Source organism: Melanotaenia boesemani, chromosome 2 (genome assembly GCF_017639745.1).
Source record: "Melanotaenia boesemani isolate fMelBoe1 chromosome 2, fMelBoe1.pri, whole genome shotgun sequence".
Taxonomy (NCBI): domain Eukaryota; kingdom Metazoa; phylum Chordata; class Actinopteri; order Atheriniformes; family Melanotaeniidae; genus Melanotaenia; species Melanotaenia boesemani.
The window spans coordinates 2,915,245-2,937,064 of NC_055683.1; the positions used below are offsets into that span (position 1 = coordinate 2,915,245).

The 21,820-nt window shown below is 40.0% G+C and overlaps 1 protein-coding gene across 4 annotated transcripts in view; it reads right to left on the bottom strand.

Moving 5' to 3' along the window:
• Nucleotides 1–8,474: 8,474 nt before the first annotated feature.
• Nucleotides 8,475–21,820, bottom strand: part of LOC121630406 (potassium voltage-gated channel subfamily C member 1-like) — a 72,375-nt gene continuing 59,029 nt past the window's right edge. The window contains exons 1-2 of one of the 4 annotated variants that reach the window (XR_006008527.1): nucleotides 15,842–17,066; nucleotides 8,475–9,511 (exon numbers count right to left, since the gene is read on the bottom strand). Coding sequence is in view for 3 of the 4 variants with exons in the window: in XM_041970691.1 (XP_041826625.1) it covers nucleotides 21,316–21,467 (152 nt within the window). In the remaining variant the exon portion in view is untranslated. Of the gene's footprint in view, nucleotides 9,512–15,841; nucleotides 17,067–18,262; nucleotides 19,283–20,496; nucleotides 21,468–21,820 lie in introns of those variants that run through there. The other 3 variants (XM_041970703.1, XM_041970697.1, XM_041970691.1) reach the window with 3 other exon arrangements.

Here is a 21,820-nt window from a genome sequence, read left to right on the forward strand (position 1 = left end):
ACCGTTTTTACGTCAGGTGGGAAAGAATGGAAAAGCTGAGTGTCGTCTGCATAGCAGTATTCAAACAATAAAAAGAGCCTCAGGCTCAGGGTTCTGAGGCTGAGTTGTGGACAAATTTTTAATGTCAGTTTTGGTTATAATCTCCTTTTACAATGATAGCTGCCTCCACTGAACAAGAACTAATATTTTGATCTGGAACTAACCTGCTGAAGTCTGATGGAAAAATTTAGTTTTCTTCTGGATTTTTTACGTCAGTGGAGCTCAGAGTGTCTGATATCTGCTGAGGTGGTGTATGATGTAAAAAGCTTGAAAACCAGTGAAGTACATCATTCTCACTTGTATACCCATCTGCCCGTCCAAGGTTGGATGGTTGTGAAACCAGCTGTGCAGGAGAGTCAAAGCTGAGTTGATACCTGAGGCCACTCCTTCTGTTCAGATGAGGAAAAAACATAATGACAAACTGATGAACGAAAATAAAAAATGATAATAAAGATGTGCAATGAAGCCTGATTTTTCTCATTTTTAAAGTGTTTACTTGATCATAAATAACCACAAGGTGAGCTAAAAAGTAATATAAAAACGTCTTTATGTACAAACGAATCATTAATTCTTCCTGAACTTGGACAGCAGCCTGCAGTCTGGTCCATAAGTGCGACAGGTTGCACATCCACGTGGTGCTGTGGCTAAAGGGGAACGTGCACTGTAGAATACAATTTCTTAATAAAAGTAATTCTCATAATAAAAAGACATTCTTATATTACATTTTAATTATTAAGGAACACATTCAGCAGGTGGATCTGGGAGTCTCAGGCGACTTGGATATTCTTGTGGCTGAGGCAACAGATCTGGCATGTGTGCAGTCTTTTGCACTGATGGTGTTAGAGGAAGACCATCAAGCGGATTAGATCTGTCTTTACTGTGACTTGTTCTTGAATGAATGAAATGGATGAACAGTAGTTTCATTTTCCCTTGAGGGAAATTAGAAAGTCTGGATCTGCAAAAATGGTATTTATAACAGAATGCTTCATATTTCACCAAAAGTAATTTAAAAATCTGACAAACATTACTGTAGTTTTATTTTTGTATTTTAATGAACAGAGCAGCAGAGAACAACACAAATGCTGATTTTGTTCGAACCCAAGATATGAAGATTTTGGTGAGTGCCACAATTTCCGTAAAATGTTTGTAAGTAGGATTAAAAAACAACTTAAGAATGTAAGAATGGCTGAATGAGGCCCATTGTCCCTCACAGCTCCCCATACATTTGGGTTTGATTTTGTTAAATGAAGTTTATTATTCTCATTGACTATCAGTGAGGACATAGTCATGTGTTGCTGCAACTGCTGGCAGATGACGATAGAAAACCTGAACTTGAAAACATTATGACATAATGAAGCTACGGGTTAGATGCTATACAGCTGCTAGCATTCTCCCTCCCCATGGTACCACAGCATTGCTGAGCATCAGAAGAGTAAACACGTGTTCACAGCAGTAAAAATTAATTGGTCAAACAATTTCACTTAATTTTGTATTTTAAAGATGAAACTTAACAGAGAAGCTTCAAAAATCAGATCCTAAAACAGAAAGAAGTTCTCAGATAACTGAAGTTTGGGCCTGTGTGGCAACCATGATGCTGACAAACAGTTTGTCTGATGGTTTGTGATTTCTTTTTTCATTTAGCATCTCTTCATCTGTTAAAATAAAGAAGCCACTCGTGCATGTTGACATGCACACATTTGATGTTAGATTGACTGAACTTGATTTTATTCCTCAAAGCAGAGCTTTGTTTATTACGGCATTTTCCAACTTTATCGCTGAACTCAATGATCAAATAAATATCGCTTCCTTTTTAAATAAAAATGGTATTTGTGCCCGTTCACACAGAATCCTGTTGTAATCGTTCTTCTGAGATGAATGAATTTGTATTTAAAAACTAAATAAACAAAAAAGACACAAGACAATAATGAAACAAAACTCAGCGTAAACTTTAAATGTTTTTATTAAGTTTCTCAGGTTTTTTAATTAAACTGAATTAATCTGCTTTTCCCCCGGTAGTTTTTTCCATAGAATTAATGTCTTTTTTTCTATGAGTTAAAGGGGATTGTTGGTCAAGTAGATCAGCATTCACAATCAAACCTTCACTCTTTTTTTTTTACAGCAGAACTTTTAAAGTCATTTTTTTAAAGTTTAAAAATAGAAAAAGATAAATAATAATAAGCTAAACATTCCATTTAAATACATTTTATGCAGTTGTCAATTCTTTATATTTCCTTTTTTTCTATTTTAATTTTCTCTCCAGTGCAGTGACGATTAAATTTGATCCAGCATCATTAAGCTTTAAACCCCGCTCATTCACCAAGGAAAGTCTCTTTTCTCCAGCTTTTTCTCTCACTGAACACCTGTTTTATTTTGCTGTGGTGTTAATATCCATCATTTGGATGCTGTTTATGAGTGATATGAAAAAATGATGTAATTAAACCTGCTGCTAAACAATCTGCAGGAAGGAGGAAAGGCTTCCTTCGACAAAACCATTTCCTCCAAATAAAATAAAAATAACATCCACCAGAAGAAGGGATGAAAAAAAAAAATAAATAAAAGCTTTATTGTCAAAGTAGTAAGTTAGAGAAGTTGGGGGAGTGAGGAAGAGGATGGACAGAGACAGGAGAGATCTGAAACATGGGATGAAGCTAACATGCAGCCTAAATCATACACGGTTCATTCTGAAGGTTTGGAAGTGGAATTTGACTAAATATGCATAAGTCTGCTTCATAAGTCAGCTTTTAAGCTCTTTTGGAAGTTTCGTTAACTACTGCTTTTTCCTTGGCGAGTTTCTGCTGTTAAACCTGAAGTAGATGGCGGTGATAACGGGATTACATGGAGAATTATAATGTATTAGACTGAAGTTGGCTGGCTCGTTTACCATGACAACTGGAGAGCTAGATAGTTTGAAAATACTGGTCCTCATTTCATGAGTGTATCTTGAATTAACAAGATTTTGTCCTAGATTAACAACTAGTTACCTAGTTAGTTAAAAAAAGGTAATAAAGTTGTCCGTTCTCAGTGTCTTGTCCTGATATGTTTAGTCTATGGATTTCAAGTACAGGTAACTCTTTGGGTGGTTTTGGATGGTTAGTTCAGTCTGCACAGCATCCTACACTGAGCATGTCATTTAAACAGCAAACCCTAAAAGCCGGCTTTCTCTACTGCTGGCTTCTCCTACAAACAGCAGAGACTAAATTTGTCCTGACAGCAGACAGATCTCTATCTGAAGATGCTACAAACACATGGGAGAAAACGCTGAAAAATTTTCAGAATTTTAGTGATTACTTGTTAAATGATGTTGTTCAGGCATGTCCAGAGGAAGAGGTTAAAGCAGCACCCATAACTTAATGTGCTCCTTTTTAAAGTAAAATACCTTCCCCGTTCTGATGTAGCATTAGTTTAGCTGTGAGGAAAATGAAGAAGTTGGCGTGGCTGCAGTTATTTAGTTTTTGGTTTACCTGTGACACATTTTAACAGGAACTTTTTCTCTTTTTGTCTTATTTATTTTGGAGTAATTTAATTTCTGACAATTTGAACTGTATGTGAATTTAAGACATTCAACAAGCCTGACAACTTGTGCATAGTACAGACAAGCAGACAGCAGTGAAAGTGTTTTCTTTACAATATTTAACTAACAGTGTTTCTTTAGTTTGAACCTTAGAATTTTTTAGACCGTTACAAACTTTACAAAAAGATGAATGTGATGGAAGTAAATTCAGAACCAAGCCCGGAGTGTACAGCTTTTCATTTGTTCTAGTGTGGGTAAAAACTGATGAATGAGGTTTAAAAGATTTAATTAAATGGAAACAGAAGAGAAGACAATAAACCTGCAGACTAACACAAGAGCTCACTGTTTGAAACTCTGCTGCCTCCTGCTGCCTGCTCACAATGCTGCACAGGATACAGCCCTCCTGGAGGATGGGAGGATGGGTGGGATGTATTCAACTGCCTGAACTCCCCCAACCCCACATAAGACAAACAGGTAGCTCTTTTCAATTTACAATGAAATAACCAGTCTCGATGCATACACAGACCCTCTGCATGCTTGTATCCAAAAACATCTCTGATTGTATTGCTATGTTCTTCCTGGTCACAAATGTTCAAAACTGCATGTAAAACAAAATGTATATTTATACCAAAAATTAAACAACACAGCCAAAGACACAGAGAAAAGTAATGCTCAGCTTGAATTAGCTATAGATGTGGCTATTTCTGACAGGAAAAGGCTGGATCTGGCCTGAAACTGCCTAACACAGACAGAACTGCCCACAGTGGAGTGTGACGGGGTGACCGCGTTGTTCAGACTGAAAAATCAGCCTCTGGAGGTCCAAATTTAGGGGATTTTTCATTTGAAATTGCTATGCAACTTTTTAAAGAATACATACAGCAGCATCATAACATCTAAATATTCCATTGTTCTGATTCAGAAGATTCCTGAGTTAGGCCCTGTTTTTGTTGGACTTTTGTCTCCATTTACTGGATAACATTGACCGAGATGACAGAGAAATTTACAGCAAACAGAAAATCACACTAAAGGATCCAGCCTGTTACGCTGGGTTCTGTTAGCATGGCTGCATAAGATAGAAATGCTACAAGTTCATTTACAATCAAACATGGTTTCACTTTGCTAGTCTTTTCAGAGGGGAACCCGACCTGGATTCATCTTCCAGTTTGATGACCAAACTAAAGTCATGTTCTATCCTCCTGGTCTAATCTCCAATCCATAAAGTGCACATAAGGTGTCAAGCTGACACTGAGACTCCTCAGAAACTAGATAAATCGATTTGAGGCGCTTTTCAACCTTAGCTTAAACATTTTAAACAGGAAACACATTTGAGAGACATTCAGACAGTGAGAACCAACGTGAAGAGGAGCAGGTCTGTGGAAACAGCTTAGCAGCTCTTATTGAAACACAAGTCCAGATGTTTCTTTCTGCATTTCTTACATTTTCATGGGAGAGAAAAAGATTAAGATTTGATATTTATTCTGTATTTCTACAGCAAATCTGGAATCATATATGGATTATTACACAAGCACAAACACTGAAACTCTCACCCAAAAAAAAGCAAAAAAAAAAAAAAACATAGAACCTTTGACCTCTGCAAGACAGGTTTTGGTTGGTTGGTGTTTTGGCAGAAACTTTATGGCGAGATTTCACTTCATAGTTTTCAGTGGTCTGATTAATGTGTTCTTTGACATCATTTTGAGACTTTCTCTGCTTATTCTTTGTCTTTTCTGTCTTCATAGTTTAATCTCACCTGTTTGATTTTACAGGACGTAGACAGAAATCCTTACAGCTCAGTAATCCATTCATGCCTGCAGTTTAACACAATATGGTGGAGCTAAGCGAATCTTAGACCAGCTGACGCAGAACAATTACTGCCAATAAAACACCATGCAGCGTAACATAGTCAGTCAGTATGACACACTTTCAGCTTTTAAAGACATTTGTTCAGGATCTTATCTGTCCACGGGTTGTATGAAAACACTTTGACCCGTTCAAGTTGTGGTGGGACTAGACATAAACATAAACCAAGATGGCTGCCTCTCCTTCACGGGAGCTAGCGTGTAGCAACCAATAACGTAATAACAGCCAGTAACGTAAAGTTTTTTCTTTTCTTTTCACGTGTCTAAATTAGAGTTCATTATCTGTATTGTATATCAAACTTAAGTGCCATTATAGTGCCAGTCGAGTTTTAAATGCAATCTGAATTGTTTTAACAGTTTTCTTGAGAAATGTTTGAAATAAGTTTTAATTATATGTAAAATAAAATCATTTGATGATGCAACATCCAACAAAGACACTGACATGAAATTCTGAACTTTCATCTCTAAACAAATAAAACATTCTAAATAAAGATTTTGTACAACAAATAATTCAGGAATTGGCTCTCACAGCCATAATTAAGAGGAGCAAAGGCTGCATAGTACATGTCTGTGATACGAAAATATGACAATATGCAAATCTCTAAACCTTTTTCTTTAAAACTGTACAGGACTGCAAAAAAATCTTTCATTTCACAGAAACGCAGTCCTACTTATTTATCTTTCCATTACTGGCTGAAATTAACACATTTTCAAAGGATTTTTTTTTATCAATGCTAGTCTATTAATGTATGAACCCATTACGTTATTTGCTCGTTTTTAGCGGTTATTTCAGACCATCACAGCTATTCAGCCTCCAACCCACGTAAGACTACCAATCTGATCCTCTGCTATCATTTCTGATCAGCTGATGGATGTTTCACTGTTTCTAAACCTGACGTGCTGATTGAGATGTTTCCACTCTGAACCAGTGGCAGAGCTAGGCTTTTACACAACCAGAGGTTGGGCAAGACTTTATCAGGGGGTCATATACTAAGAAAGGAAATGATTATGTTCTAACACTGCTGTAATAACTGTGGTCACGTTAAAGAGACATGAGAAATAAAACATTAATAATCTGGATCACCAAGTGGAAATATTTACAAGTTCAAAAGGTTCATAGAACGTGAGTTGGTTGTTTTGGGGTGCTGTATGCAGTGCTTGATGTGGCAGGAGGGGATCAGTTCCAGTTTACTGTCTGGTGGTGGCGGTAAACTGGATCCTGGCTAGCTCCACGCTGGGATCCGTGGGGCTGCTGATACTGGGGTCTGTCTCATCCTGATCTGTCCTTCCTCTTTACAAAAAAGTCAGAAATATCTCCCTTTCTCTTCATTTTTATATCTTCCCATCCAAAATCAGACTGGTGACATGATATATTTCTCCACATTTTCATGCTGTTTAAAACCAGCTAGCAGCCTTGCTAGCCTCCTGTTTAAATGGAACTGGATCATGTAGCACTAGCTTAGTCAGCAGTAAGTAACATGGATACTGAGCTTCTCTTTGAGCATCTTTAGAGTTTAGTTTAAGCTCCAATGTGAAAATGTTGAACTGAGCTGATGTGTAGTCTGTAAATACACCCAATGGAAACTAAATATGACATGGTTTCCTCACATTACCTTAAAAGTAATCTAGTGCTAGCATAGAGCTAGATTAGTTCTGCTATGCAGCTTCATGCTAACATCAGGTTAATACCTGACATTAGTAGAAATATGCAGCCACATGTCAATATCTTTAGAGGATGAATAATTAGGAAACTACTTTAAAATGAACTTCACACTTGTGTAGTGACCCCTGGGCTTTCCAGTCAGGTTTCTGCCCCCACTAGCTCCGCCACTGCAGTCTGAACTGGTCTGATTTGGAAGTTTCAGTCTAAAGACATTTTAGCTGCTAGGACATGTCACACGAGGATGAAATTAGAGTCAAATGGTATCCTGAAACTGGTTAATTTTAGAGGCATTTCTAGAGCAGTTACCGAGAACAACAAACAACAGAGATTATTGATTACAGCAACTCGATATGAGATTTAAGTGCTTTGTTGAACGAATCAAAGTGCATTAAGCCTAAGTCTCACAAACAGCACCTTTTAATCCTTTTAACTGTGGCAATGCTAGATAAATAAAAAAAAGATAAATAAATAAATAAACTCTCATAGCTAACTGAGATTTCTTTTAACATAATCCAATTTTTGACAGCAGATCCTGAGTTTTATATGATTATTGTTATATTCTTTAAAACTTTTTGATTAACAAACTTAATTTTCTTTATATTTTGTGGAAAAAAACATGGTTCTTGAACCTTGTGTTTGTTTCCATAAATAAACATGAATAAAACCATAATTAATATCAAACTGATTATTCTGACACTCAATCTGAAGAGACAAAAAACAAACAAAAAAAACAACAAAAAACAAAAACAAACAAACAAACAAAAAAAACCTGGACATTAATCTTTCCCTGCTGAGCAACAATCCTGGATGAAGAGGCAGCCATTTTCACCAGCTGTTAGGACCAGCCAAGCTTCATCGCTTTGGGATGGGCCTCGGACGGTTCAAGTAAAGGGACGACACACACTTTCAGATCAAATTGATCAGATCAGGTTGAGTGACAGCACCCCTCTCTGGAGTCCAGATAACGACACAGATACACAGCTGCCATCAGAGAGTTCAAGTTAAGGTTCAGGTAAAAGGCTACAAGTAGAAAACCAGGAGAAGTAGAAGCAGACCAGCAGCCAGGTGTAGAGCTGAAGAAGAAGAATTATCTGTAGCAGATGCCGTCCATGGAGGTGATGATGGCTGTTTCTGGACTTTTACTGAACTCTCCAAAGATTTTTTTTTCTTTTTTTTAAGGAAAAAAAAAAAAAAAAAACACGGAAGAACTTTCAACTCTTTCAGTCCCAACCAACAAAATAGAGAACATTTTTTTTTCTTAACAGTGTTGCCCTGTTACATTTAACATCATCAATTTTCAATTAGTAGCCCTGTTTTTCATGAGATCAGAGTGGCTTGCAGAAGTCATGCAAAATATTCATGCTGGTAAATGATGCCTTGAAAAGACTCTTTTTTTTTTATATATAATAGGTGTTCTCTAAATCCCGTAAAGTGCCTTCTTTCTTTTCCCACATCCCGACAGGTGTGGTCTTCACAATCGCCTTCCTCCCCCATTCTCTAAGAGGAGGGCGCGTCTACTCATCCTCTCCGCCTCCAGAGGGTGCAGTTTCATCCATTAACAGCAGATTAGACGAGTTAAAAAGGGAAGCCAATGTCTTTACTCTGAGACTGCTAAGTGGGACAAAGCTAAAGATAAGGTCTTTCTGCAACTTCCTCATTAAACTCCACCCGCCTTTTTTTTTTTTAAAAACCCTTCATTTCATTGTCCTTCTCCTGATTTTTATTGGTTTCATTCATGCCATGCATATTTGCTATAGAGGAGGAGCAGTCGCAGTGTTGAGATGCAGGAAAGGGACCACAAAGATTTTAGGGGGGGGATAGATAGAAAGAGAGAAGAGAGAGAGAGAGAGAGAGAGAGAGAGAGAGAGAGAGAGAGAGAGAGAGCGAGAGAGAGGAAGTTGGCTGATGATATCCTTGTCTTTTATATTAGGTTGATCTGTGGGTTTCTGTTTGTCCCATCTGACATGTCGTTCCACATCTGTCTTTGGCTAATTTCTATCAGGGTGGGACAAAAGTTACTCGGATGTTCAGTTTACAGTCTGTAGAAAGAGCTGGGTGAGAACAAATTTGCATGATATGGCTTGAGTTTTCAGATATGTGTGAGTAGACTCCAGCCCGCCGTTACCTGCAGCTCAGCAGTGGAATCACCAGATCAGTCTCTGTGGGAGCTCTTACACATCACCAGCTTTCCATCCAGGAAAATCCTTTCATGTGATTTGTTCGGACTGCCGGTTCACTACAGGTGGAATATTTGGTCTCCCGTATTAAAATCCAGTTATTTGTCCTGGATGTGATGATGATAATGATGATGGTGTTCTCTCTCTTCTCGCTTTCTCTCAGTTTTTACATTGATTTGGAGGAAGTGGAGGAGCAGCAGTTTTGAGTTTACAGTTTCCCTCTTCTTATGGTGAAAATGGTGGAAGCATTAGAAACTCAGCACTGAAAGGAAAAAGAAACCAGAATTTAGACAGATTCTGCAGTAGATAAGTCAAGATCGATGATCCTCCAGACACCAGACCTTGATCCTGATGAGGGACGACTCATGAGGAAAGGCTGCAGCCAATAAAACAAACAAGCTTAGTAAAGTTTTAAAAGAAGTTAACGGAGTTCATTTAACTCTAGTTATCAGATTCAACGTCCAGGTCTGGTGCAGATCAAAGTGACGTCAGTGAATGATGCAGGTGGGTAAATTAATGTTTTCTTTGCTTTCACTCATATGGAGCCAGCAGCACCAGCCAAACATTTCTCATATCTGAAGGAAAGTTTTACAACATGTTTTAGGACTACATGTAAGAGACTTTTTCTTACTACATATTCACACCCAGTAACTGTACGTCTGCAGTGTCGATCTGCCACTGACTGTAGAAACAGACATGGTGAACCCTGCTGGTTGGCTGGCTCCTGAAGGCATGAACAACGATACGATTTAGACAAACGGTGGAGAGTTATTCTTGTAACTTGATTGGATATGTGTCTTTTTGAGAAATATTTTATAAAAGACTACCAAAAACTGATTAGAGGGAGTGAAATTAGCCAATAAAACTATGATAAATTGTGGAGGGTGTCTAAATGTTCTATTTTACAAATATTAGCATTTGAACAAACCATGAAACATTCATAGACATAACACTGTTTGTCTGTTTGTCCTAGCTAGTAGTCGTTATAAACTTTAGAAATATTTAACTAGCTGGTGCAGCCTTGTCCTGTTATATGGGTACTGATCAATCATGATCCTATCATGTTGATAAAGGATCATTTAGACTAAAGAGAACAACCCACCTCAGATTGTAGGAGAGGCAATGAGCAAAACTGACAATTATTTTAGCCACCATCACAGAATTTATCAAAAAAAAAAAAAAATCCTGTTGGAAAATAAAACATGTGAAATCACTTTGAATGCAGCCTTTTTGCCAAAAGCATCAACATTTTAAAACCTAATTTATTTATTGATATGCATAAACCGTCTGAGCTCAGACTACATTAATTCTTTTTCTTAAAACCTAGTCAGAAATTTTAGAACCTGTGAATAGCCAGAGGCCGATAGGGGACCCGTGCTATGGCTCCTCACCGCTGGCCAGATGTTCAGCCCATAGAGAGCTGGTCGCAGATCATCGTTAGTTTGATCTCTCCATATATCAAGATTTGGAAATCCAGATCACTTCTATTTCTATTCTATTCTATTCTATTCTATTCTATTCTATTCTATTCTATTCTATTCTATATCTAGTCAACACAACATTTGCCATAACCCACATCCAGGCTGACATTGGAAATCTGGACCACGTTTGGCTCATACTACACTTGCCAATGCCATAACTGAGCCATAAGTCTGGGTTAAGGCGGATTTATACTAGCACAGCGTCTGCGTCACCGCGTAGGCACGCGTAGGTGTAGCTCCGCAGAGGCTCGACGCGCACCTCTTCCAGACCTGACGTTGACCCCTGCTACGTGGACGGTTACGCGGAGGTACTCCCTTGTGATTGGTCTGTTTGGGATCACGTGTTACCGGATATCTGGATCTTCTCACTGAATTTTTGTGGTAACCGCCGTTTTTAAAAACAATAACCAGTGGATCAAGTTGATGAGAGGCTGATTGAATTATTTCTTTGATTTCTTTCACAAGCTAATAAAGACACTGAACTATACTGGACGCCATTGTTATTTTAAAACAGAAAATACCTACCGAACTGAAGTGAACCATCAAAAGAACTCTGACCTGGTGAGTTTACCGGCTGATACCACCCCTGCTGCCACCTTCAGGTTAGGAGGAGAAACTGCAACACAACACCAAGATGACGAGTACCCCCTACGCTCGAGTGCGAGAGCAAACTCACCAGTGTCAGCTATGCCATAGCCGACTGTATGCAGACTCTGCATGAGTATAAATCCTCCTTTAGGCCCGACCATGTCTGGTGCCTGGGTACAGTCCTCTCTCAACAAAGCTGGCAAACATGACTAGGTCATCCTTCTTGACCAAGCAACAGCAAGTCACTTCTCAGACCAGATGTTCAGCATGATTCAGCATGATTTGGTCTATTTATTCAAAAGTTTCCACCAATGGGGACAACTCAGTATGGGACAGCTCAGTACACACTCTTTGGTGTTTCTGCATGCACAAGCTGCCTAGGGTGCAAAAATATTTGATCCGAACTGTTCTACAATTTTAGGACCCTTTCATCGGGATCCCAATCTTACTGATCCGACTAAAGGGTGGTGCTTGACTCTGCAATCCATTGATTGGTTGAACTTTAACTTCCTGTGTGACTCAGCAATAAGACCAAAGCAGGAACAGCTTGGGCGCATTCACACCAGCCTTACGGATTCAAATCTGCAAGTCTGTATGCTCGGAAATTCTGCTTCTTTTGGGGAACTGTGTGAATAAACAAACAAATTCTTATTTGAATCAAAAAAGCAAACTCAGTCCACCTACAAATGGACCAAATACAAGAAGCAGACTACAAAACAGAGTGCATTGTGGGTTCCGTGCACAGCATTGTGGGTAAACTCAACCAAAAACATAATCATGTGTGGGATGATAGGTGGCTCTGGATGGGAGAAATGGTCAGAGGCGGAAGAATTTGGGAAAAGTTTTGATAGAAATTTGATCAAGTTAAAACCGCTAGGATCTGATGCAGCTCTGTTTTTAGCGAGAGTGGAACAGGTTATTTAAAAGGTTGGATTCGTTTGAGTAGTGCAGCGTAAACACAGTCTCAGTCCAGAAGAATACTGCACCCCCTAACTGAACCGAGTCCCAACTGGACCAATTCAAGCAGACTATCCTGGTGTGAATGCACTCAATATTTGGTGGACTTGTTGTTTAAAGCTATATGCCAAGAATGAAAAACAGAAACTGCTGGATCTCCACCATTCTCCTCCTTTGTTACTGAGTCACTATTGTCTTCGTTATAATTCAAGGAAGGCGTCATGCTGTTATGTCATGCTGATGCATCTATCATTATCCGCCTGCCTACCAGGTAAGGGCCATGGAAACGCAAGAGAGTTTACTAAACCAAATCTCACGAAACTGCCCCATCCCAAGCTGGACCTCCTGAGGGAAATGAAGCTAAAGATAACCTTTGCACCACCAGCTGAACCCATCGCTCCTGTCTGATCTCCAGCTTCCCAACGGGGTGGGAGGGGAGTGAGGTTGCCGTGGTGTACCTAACCTAATTTTATCATTTCTGACTGACTCTCTGGAAACTTGTATTTGGTTGAACTCATTACAAACTGAATAAGTTAAAGTTTAGATCACCCTCTCAGGGAAGAAGTCCTGACATATGGATCTTTCATGGGTCTTGCGCCACTTCTTTTGTCCCTGTTCTATTTTGGGGTTCAGCACATCACACTCTTCCAGAGAAAATGCCACAGATCAAATGTGTTTAATTCTGGAGGGATGATGGAGGAGAATAGAATTCATTTACTGTGGTTAAATTGGCCACCTTGTTGCATATTGTCTGGTTCAGCCAAAAAGGCTCACTAATAAAGATGGGGATACTGGTGGGTGGTACAGTAGAAAACAAGTTGCCCCACGTCTCATTCCCATATGCACTTTGTTTAAACTATTACTACCTGACCTTGTAAGCTCTTGTGGACTCCATGGCTGAGCACGGTCCATTTAACCCTCTTCCACCCCCCCCTTTGTCAGCATTGAATGGTCAGTAAATTGTAAGCATTATTCAACAGACACAACCAGTTTAGCTAATTGTCTGTTTTGCATTCTTATCTACCCTTTCTATAAAAGCACAATCCAGGACAACATTTTGAGAGTTGGAGTCTGTTTGTCTATCTTACCGTTTGCCCTACCACCAGTTCATTCTAATCCTCTCCTTATTTATCCGATCTGTCCTCTGTTCCTGCCACAATCTGTAGTTGGTTTTCAGCAAGAATAAAACTCTGTCTTTGCCACCACAACAATTCTTTAAAACTTCCCGCCCATAAAGAGATGCCATATAAAAATACATCTTTGAGTTTCTGGCTGCTGGAACGATATGATAAAGACTCTCAGATTAATGAGGCCTCACCCATTTACTACTGCTGCTGCTGCTGTCTTCCGAGCCCAGTCAGTAATGCTCTAATGAAATTTCAAAACATTTCTCTATATCTAGATGACATTCGGATCTAATAGGAATGCCAACAGCGTTTGGAAAACCTTGAGGAAGCTGAGATATGTGACTACCATGTGCCTTCATTGACTTCCTTGGGATTTTCTTTCTTGAGGTGGACAGGAAAAGACAGATCCAGAGAAGGTAAAGGCTCTCACAGAACGACCATTCTAACCAGCGAGAAGCAGCTCCAGCAGTCCAGAAAAGCTTTTTTGAATTTCTGTCTACACTTCATTCAGAGCTGGTCACGTATCAGCTCCTTAAGCTAGGGTCACCTAAAAGACTCCAAACTCCAGTGAATGCATCAGATTCTGGAGTGGGGGCAGTGTCATGTCACTGGTCAGGCTGAGAAGGTAAGCTGTATCCCTTCACTTTCGTTTCCCTTGTTTCGTTAAGCCCTGCGGACCTCAGGAGTCAGAAGTTGCTAGCAGTAAAACTAGCTTTGGAGGAGTAGAGACATTAATCAGAAACTGATTACAAAATTCTTTCTTCTCCTCAATCTTCTGAGAGACCTTGGTGAGGTAATGGCCTTACAGCTGCAGTCATATGGGATCAGCTGCTTTCTTATAAACCACGTTTGGACCAGTGGGGAACCAACAGTGTGCCCTGTCACCATTGTAAGAATCTCTCTCTCTCCCCCTATTTTTATTTTTACTGACTGGTAGAACTGGTGTTGTGGCTCTGATTGGCTTGGCCATTCAGTGCAGCGAATCAATGCACAGAAAGGCAGGTGGCAGTAATAACAGAAAGTTAACAGCTAATTTTAGTAATTTCAACTAAAGAGCTCATTTTTTTCCTTTCACTCTATGCAGTCTTCTGCTCTCTACTATATAACAAATGTTAGACCATCCATCTGAATCAGGTCTTGTAGGAAGTTGTACGTTTAATTTTTCATTCTTTATAATCTTCATGAATTTATTTCTGTGTCTTAATCATAGCATGCAGGCAGTAAGGCAGGGTTCACATGGATGTGATGCTTTAATGCTTGTTGGTGGCTGGGTCTGATGCTGGGGACTGCACCCAAGAGATCAGACACATGATTTGTCAAATGATCTGATTGGCCAATACTTCTGCTGCTTTTTGAAAAAGTTGTCCTCAACTCTCCACCGCGGTAGTGAAGCAAAACAACGTTTCCAAAATTCGATTCAGGAATGTGAGATGTCCGTCCATTCAGAGTGAGTGAAAGCAGGACTGAAACACATCTGTGTGAATCCAACCTTACTACGACCAGCAGCTCCACACCCAGAGGGCTGATGGCTAGTTTGTTGGATCATATTGGCACATTTTAACCCAAAGATGCTGCTGGCAAAGAGGCAATAGGAGCTCCTGTGATGTCATGAATTATAGAAAGACGTGTTTCTTTACCACAACTGCACAGCATTCAAAGTCCTCTCAAGTTTGAGCAAGAACGAAAGAAAAACATAAAACTGCAACAATTAAAACTGTTGTTAATCTGGACTTTTCACTAGTACCCAGTGTAAATGGTTGTACTAAAGGAAACCACAACATAGTACTGTAAATTTAACCAAGCAAAAAAATCAAACACACAACTAAGCAAAATGAAAAACACACCATCATAAAGCTTTCTGATCACAGCAGCATGCATGTCCACTAAAATACAGAGCTTGATTATGACACACATCAACCTTTCCTGTTTCTGGTTATCCAGGAGGCTGTGCAATTCTCTGACTTTACACTTTTATGTGAGATTTACTAAGATTGAATACTCTGTAACTCAAAATATTTTAGTTTTAGTTAATGTTCCAGTCAGAAGTCTGCAGCCAACCAGTTCCAGACTGAAATCTGAGCACAGAATTGAAGACTATCCAGACCAGACCTCAGCCAAGTAACAGAGATTTTTAACTTCATGTCACTTCATGTTCAAGCAAAGAGCAGCTGTATCAGGTCAGGTTCTCCTTTTGTTTAGTTCTGGTGCAGTTTGTTTGCTCGAACAGCAAACTGCACCTGTGTGGGATAAAACAAGCTGTAGGTGGGTTCGGTGAAGTCTGTTTGACCCAGATGTGGAACAAACAGAGACAACAGCGAAAAATAACATGGAACACAGCAAAGGAAGAAAAACATAAAGTAAAATGTCACACTGATACATAACCACACAGATGAAATTAGGAAGAACAGCAGAAATTAACACTGAAGTTCACATTCTTACATGCTTCTTTCTTTCAGTCCTCCACATCACCACACTTTTCTGTCTCGCCCAGAACTTTTCCTTCTCCATCTCCTCTCTGATGCTGCTCGGCTGACAGACCACTCAGAACACATCATTTCAAAGCATTTCTTCCCCTCCTCCCATGTACAGCTTAACACATCTTTTTCGTGTCTTCCTGTCTTTTTCCTTTCTGAATCCACTGTCAGGTCAAGATTTTTTTACTTGCTTCAGCAGTTCTCCAATTTCACTTTTTGCTTTGTGATGAGTAGAATCTCACAGAAAGTGAGATCCATTAGTGGGAAAGGGCAGAAAAACCAGGAGAGGACACAAGAAGAAGACAGGATGACACTTGAACAAGGAAAGATAACAGTATATTTGAAGGTGGGGCAGTATGACAGAATATAAGGCAAGCACATGCACAGAAAAGAGCTGAACACTTTATCTGGACCCCAGTCTTCATACAATCATCACTGAAGAAACATGGTGGAACACAGCAGCAGAGTCAGAAATAAATACCTGAGCTGGGAATGGATGAAGGAAGAGGAAGCCAAAGAGTGGCAGAAGGAGGATGAAGTGATTCTACATTCATTTAAAAATCCTCCATATTCCTCCAACAATGCAGTGATCCAACACAACGTCTCCTCATTCCTGACAGGAAGCATCCAACAACTCTCAGAACCAGAGAAGAAGAAAAAATTTACAATTTCCATCCGTTTAGACTTCCTTGTTTTACACATCTGCCTCCAAACAGTGAGCCCAGACCAGGAATCAGACCTGGATCAGGAATCAGACCTAGACCAGGAATCAGACCTGGATCAGGAATCAGACCTGGATCAGGAATCAGACCCCGTTCAGGAAACATACAGGGATAAAGAGTCAGATATTGATTAGGAATCAAATATCTGAATCGGGAGTCAGACCCTGATCAGGAATCATACAAGGATAAATAGTCAGATCTGGATCCGGAATGAAACCTGGATCTGTCACGGTTCTGCTGCTTGTGTTTCCTTTTCCTGGGCTTTAGGTGGGGCTGTGCAGGTTTCAGGAAGCCTTGGTGGAGTCCGGTCTGCTCCTGCCTCTGTAGCTGTTTTCCATCTTTCCTCATCGAGCCTCCCTTTATGAGGACTGCAGGAGCAACCAGACCTCGCCAGATTGTCTCACTGTTTTCGTGGTAAATCAGGCCCCCACCAGCATTACTTGTGCTTCCAGTCAAGTATTCCGACCCTGCCTTTTCCTCCCTCCTAGCATTGCCTTGCTGCTCCGGGACTTCAGTTCACCTCCACCTCCAGTCTTCCTCCGCCAGTCACTCGCTTGCTACCTTCACCTACCTGCCTGCTCGCCCCACCCTCCTCCAGCTCAGGAACTGCAGCCGCTACCTTCCCCTCCACTCAGGATTTCCACCTGGATTCAGTAAGCCACCCACTAAGATTGGATAATTGGATATTTTTCTGATCAGGACTGCCCCTTATCATTCTCCTCTCCTCCCAGAGATCCAGAAACCCCTGGACCCTCCCCAGTTCAGGCTGCTCAGACTCCAGTAAACAATAAAGCTTGTTCTGTTTCTACAGTTTTCACATCTGCTATTTGGGTCCTGCTTTCACCTTATTCAGACGGCTGGACTCAGCCGTGACAGGATCAGGAATCAGACCTGTAGACCAGTAATCAGACCTGGATCAGGAATCAGACCACCATCAAGATTTATATCCGGATCAGGAATCAGATCTGTATCAGGAATCAAAGCATGATCGAAAAATCAGATATTGATCAGACCTGGACAAAGAGTCAGGCCTGGATCAGGAGTCAGATTTTTATTCAAGAATTTGATCTGGATCAGGAAGGAGGTTTTGTAACACGCCTTGAAGGTTTGGATGTGTCTTAAGGGCTCCACAGGTTTGGAGGTCTGTTAAGGGGCCCAAGGGTTTGAAGGGTTTTCCAGGGGCTGACAGGTTTGGAGGTTTGTTTCAGTTTTTCCGGACTGGCGTGTTAACCGTTATGTTGAAGCTCAGCACTGCTGTCGGTTTGAATGAAGGCCTAAAACGGACAGATGGAAACGACAGAGTATGAAATGATCATGAAGAGAAGTTGTGCAGATGGAGAGACTCTGGGGAAAGCAAACCTGGGAAGAGAAGGTCTCGCCTCTTGCTCCCCAAACAGGAACAAAGACAGTGGTGGAAGCATCTGGATTTTTTTTTTTGTATGTTTTCACGAGTTCACAGTTTCTGCTTCTTGTTGCATAATCTGATGCAGAATGTTCACTTCTCCATAAACAGGAAACTACATCAGAGGCTAGAATTGCTTTTCTTTGTTCAACAAGTATCTAAGCATCTATATGAAAGCAGGGATATAAGACCCATGAGAAATGGTCTCCCCTCCATCCTAGAAAAATAGCCCCCTCCCCCCATCCCTGTTACAGTACCTAACCTGATCTGTAATGACCAACAGATCAATTATAGTATTTTATCATGCAGAACATCAGCTCATCCCACGTCTTCTACACAGACTAGGTTGTTTTTTTGTTTTGGCCTGCATGCTAGTGCACGTGTGTGCATCTAAACACACACACATTCATACTCTCTGTTATTAGTCTAAATGTTCTTTACACATTCATTGAGTTTGAGACAAAATAATAAATATTAATCATGAGTGCCCTTATTGTTTGCAATGGAAACCCATGCAGGTTCGTACAAAACAAACTTTACATATTTTACATGTTTTCTCTTCATCTATACGACAAAATCGACCAATGATCTCTGGAAAAGACTGAGTAGAGGGGTGAGAAGATGAAGTGATAACAAAGGAAACAGTGACTGAGAATGAACATCCATCAGATTTTCCTTTCTTTCACATTTTGAAGACAAATGGGGAACTGATCCCAGCTTGAATTCTATGCAAGATGGGAAAAAGAAACGCTTCCGGATCCTCCAAAAAGGCTCAGAGGAGAGTTTCCTTTTTAGCAGAGAGCAGGTAAGAACGTGGTGGAAATCAGGACTGGGTTTAGTTTTCTGACCGGACATGGAGCTAAAATAAGGTCAGAATAGAAACATGGCTCAAGACAATGAGATTCATTCAGTGTGTTGAGGCCAGGTGCATAAAACACAACTAACAGATTAAAGTCTGCTACAGTTCATAGCAAAGATGTCAAATCCAAAACATTTCTGCACAACAATCAGTGAAAAAAAAAGACAAAAGACCTTCAACTTTGATTAAAAAAAAGAAAAAAACAATTTAAATAAATCAGCTTTTTTAAGAAAAGGAAGATGTTTGTTGTGCATCTCAGGACAGAGGTAGATGCTGGTCCGACTGTCAATGTCTCATCTACACTGCATATTTCTATTTTCTTCTTTGACGTCGCTTTCTCTCACTTCTTCTTTTGTGGTGTTTGGAGTCTGCTCCTCTTCTACCATGGGCTGTCGCTCCAGTAGCCGTTCATGGTGCCTCCTACTGAGCAGCAGCAGCAGCAGCCGAAAACAAAGACAGGATGGATGGACAGAAGAGGGAGGGCAGGGATGGGTTCAGGGCAAAAACAGGGAAAGAAAGAGAAGCCAAAAAGGGACAGAACTAAAAAATATTGCCATTGGCTGCTGAGTCACACTGGGGTCAGTGGTGGCGATGATGGTGAGATGAACTCCGACCTGAGGAAAAGCCAGCTTCTCACCTTCAGGCTGAGCGGCAACGTCTGAAACTTTCCCACATAAACACAGTCAGTTCCTCCATCAGAGAATGAGACATGTCTGGTAACTACAGACCTGCAGTCAGGGAGGCTTAGCTTTAGCTTCTAGATGAGATTTAGAAGCAGTGAGTGAAACCTGGCTGCTCTCTGAACTGGAACAAACTGGAATTAGTTTTTATTTTTATTGGTGGATGAAAGTTAAATCTGAAAAAGGCTGTTTTAGTCATTTTTTTTTTATGTCAGATCCCTGCTAGGCTAACCACATTCTCACAGCAGCAATAATTTTCTTTAACATCTCTACATTGAACGAATGATCAGGTGTTTCCTGGTTTTACAGCTCAGTCTTTGATGAGAGCTCAGGTGAGAGGACAGCAGGTGGAGGATGAATCGTGGATTTGATCCTACCGTCATTTTTTCTGACAACCTGTACCCTGACGGCTGTGGTGGGACGAGTAAGTAAATACGGTTTTTACAAACATCCTCCTCGTTTCTTTGTGTTTCTTGTATGAAAAATAAATGAGCATTACATTCACCATCTCTGCTGTGTTCATCCCTTCTGACATTCCCAACTTCTTCTTTTTAACTTCAGAACAGTATGAGCTCATTTGATTGAAGCAGAAATAATCTCAGAACATGTCGCTCTAGACGACTAGAAACATTCTTACCTGCGAAGGCATCCCCTTAGAAAAGAAAGAAAATCAACAGGCTGGTTCACGTTCATGTTTTTCTTTTCTTTGGGGTTTAAACTTCTCTCCTAGTAAAACCACCTGATTCTGCTTTTTAACACTGAGGTGGATAGATGTGGATTTTCTTATCTAAAGTTTGTCTATGTTTGGATATTTTATCCTAACAAGCTTGAGTCACATGGTTAAATTTATATTTAATGTGCAATGCAGTATTATTCTTATTTCAAGTTAGAAATATATATATATATATATATATATATATATATATATATATATATATTTTATTTTTTTCCTGATATTGCTCTATTAGGGAAAAATTAATGACCAACACCTTCACGTTCATCTTACATCTAAAGGGCTCCAGATGGGGAACCGCTGAACTAAGACATAATATGTTCCTCAACATCTGCTCCTAAACTGTAAAAAAAAAAACAACAAACAAACAAACAAAAAAAAAAACCTGTAATAAATGTTTTGCTTTTTTTTTCAGGAAGAAGCTGTCAGGGATGTGTCAGGTGATCTCCTTCAGCCTGGTCTCCCTGCAGACTACAGCTAGAACACAAAGAGGTCAACATCTATGGTCAAAATGGCTTCTTCAAGATGTTGTAGTTGGGGTAAAAGTTTTTACCTTTTTTTAGTCTAAACCAACCAAGCTGTGATAATATGTTAGTGCGTGAGTGTGATTGTTCTGAGGCTTCATTTTCTACAAGGTTTCTTATTCGTAGCTATACTTATCAGGGGCAAAATAAGTGCAAGTGCAGTCAAAATACAGGCAAGAGTCAGCAACAGGGAAGCTACAGGAGTCCTAACTAACCTACTATCTATCCCTGTTAGTAAGGCAGGCGTGCTGGTGTATGTTGGACTAGTTCTGACGTTAGCTAAAGCATCTATTTGACATAAATCATCCAGATTTTCTTGTCTCTGGTACTAAATCTTAAATATGGCTCAGCGGCTCCGACAACTTTAATTCTTTGTTTTTCTTTATCAGGAGGAAAAAATGAAGAATGAAATGAAAAATGAAAAACAGCTGTGAGTATGATTTCCATTCTCTTGAATATTCTCAAGAAAAAACAAAACAAAATTGATTTGGTTGTTATTGTTGATCTTTGTTAGCAAAGCTACAAGATGGAGGGGATAGGTGAGTGGCATCGTCTGAGGCCAGGTGGCTCAAAGGGCTCAAAGGTGGAATTGGTGATGGGGGTGAGTCGCAGCGGGCCCCCCGTCATCCCAGAGATGTTATTCAGGCTGCGCGACTTCTCATAACCTGTGGCTACATGACATGCACAAGTCAGAGAGCAGAGGTTAGAGCAAGGTGACGGTCATTCACGGCAGGTATGAGCAGACCAGGATGTCAATGAGAGAAAATCATGATCCAGTCAGTGATGTTATGTTATGACAGCATCAGATACAGCAAACACAAACCAACCAGTACAGTTACAAGCACCGATAAAGAACGAAAAGAAACAATATCCAAACAAAAATAACATAATTATTTTAGACCAAAGGAGAAAGTTGGAAAAAGACGGACAGACAGATGGATGGAAGGACAAACAGATGGACAGACAAACACAGACAGAGACAGGACAAAACAGGAATGTGGGTTATGAAAATCAGCTCTTAGTT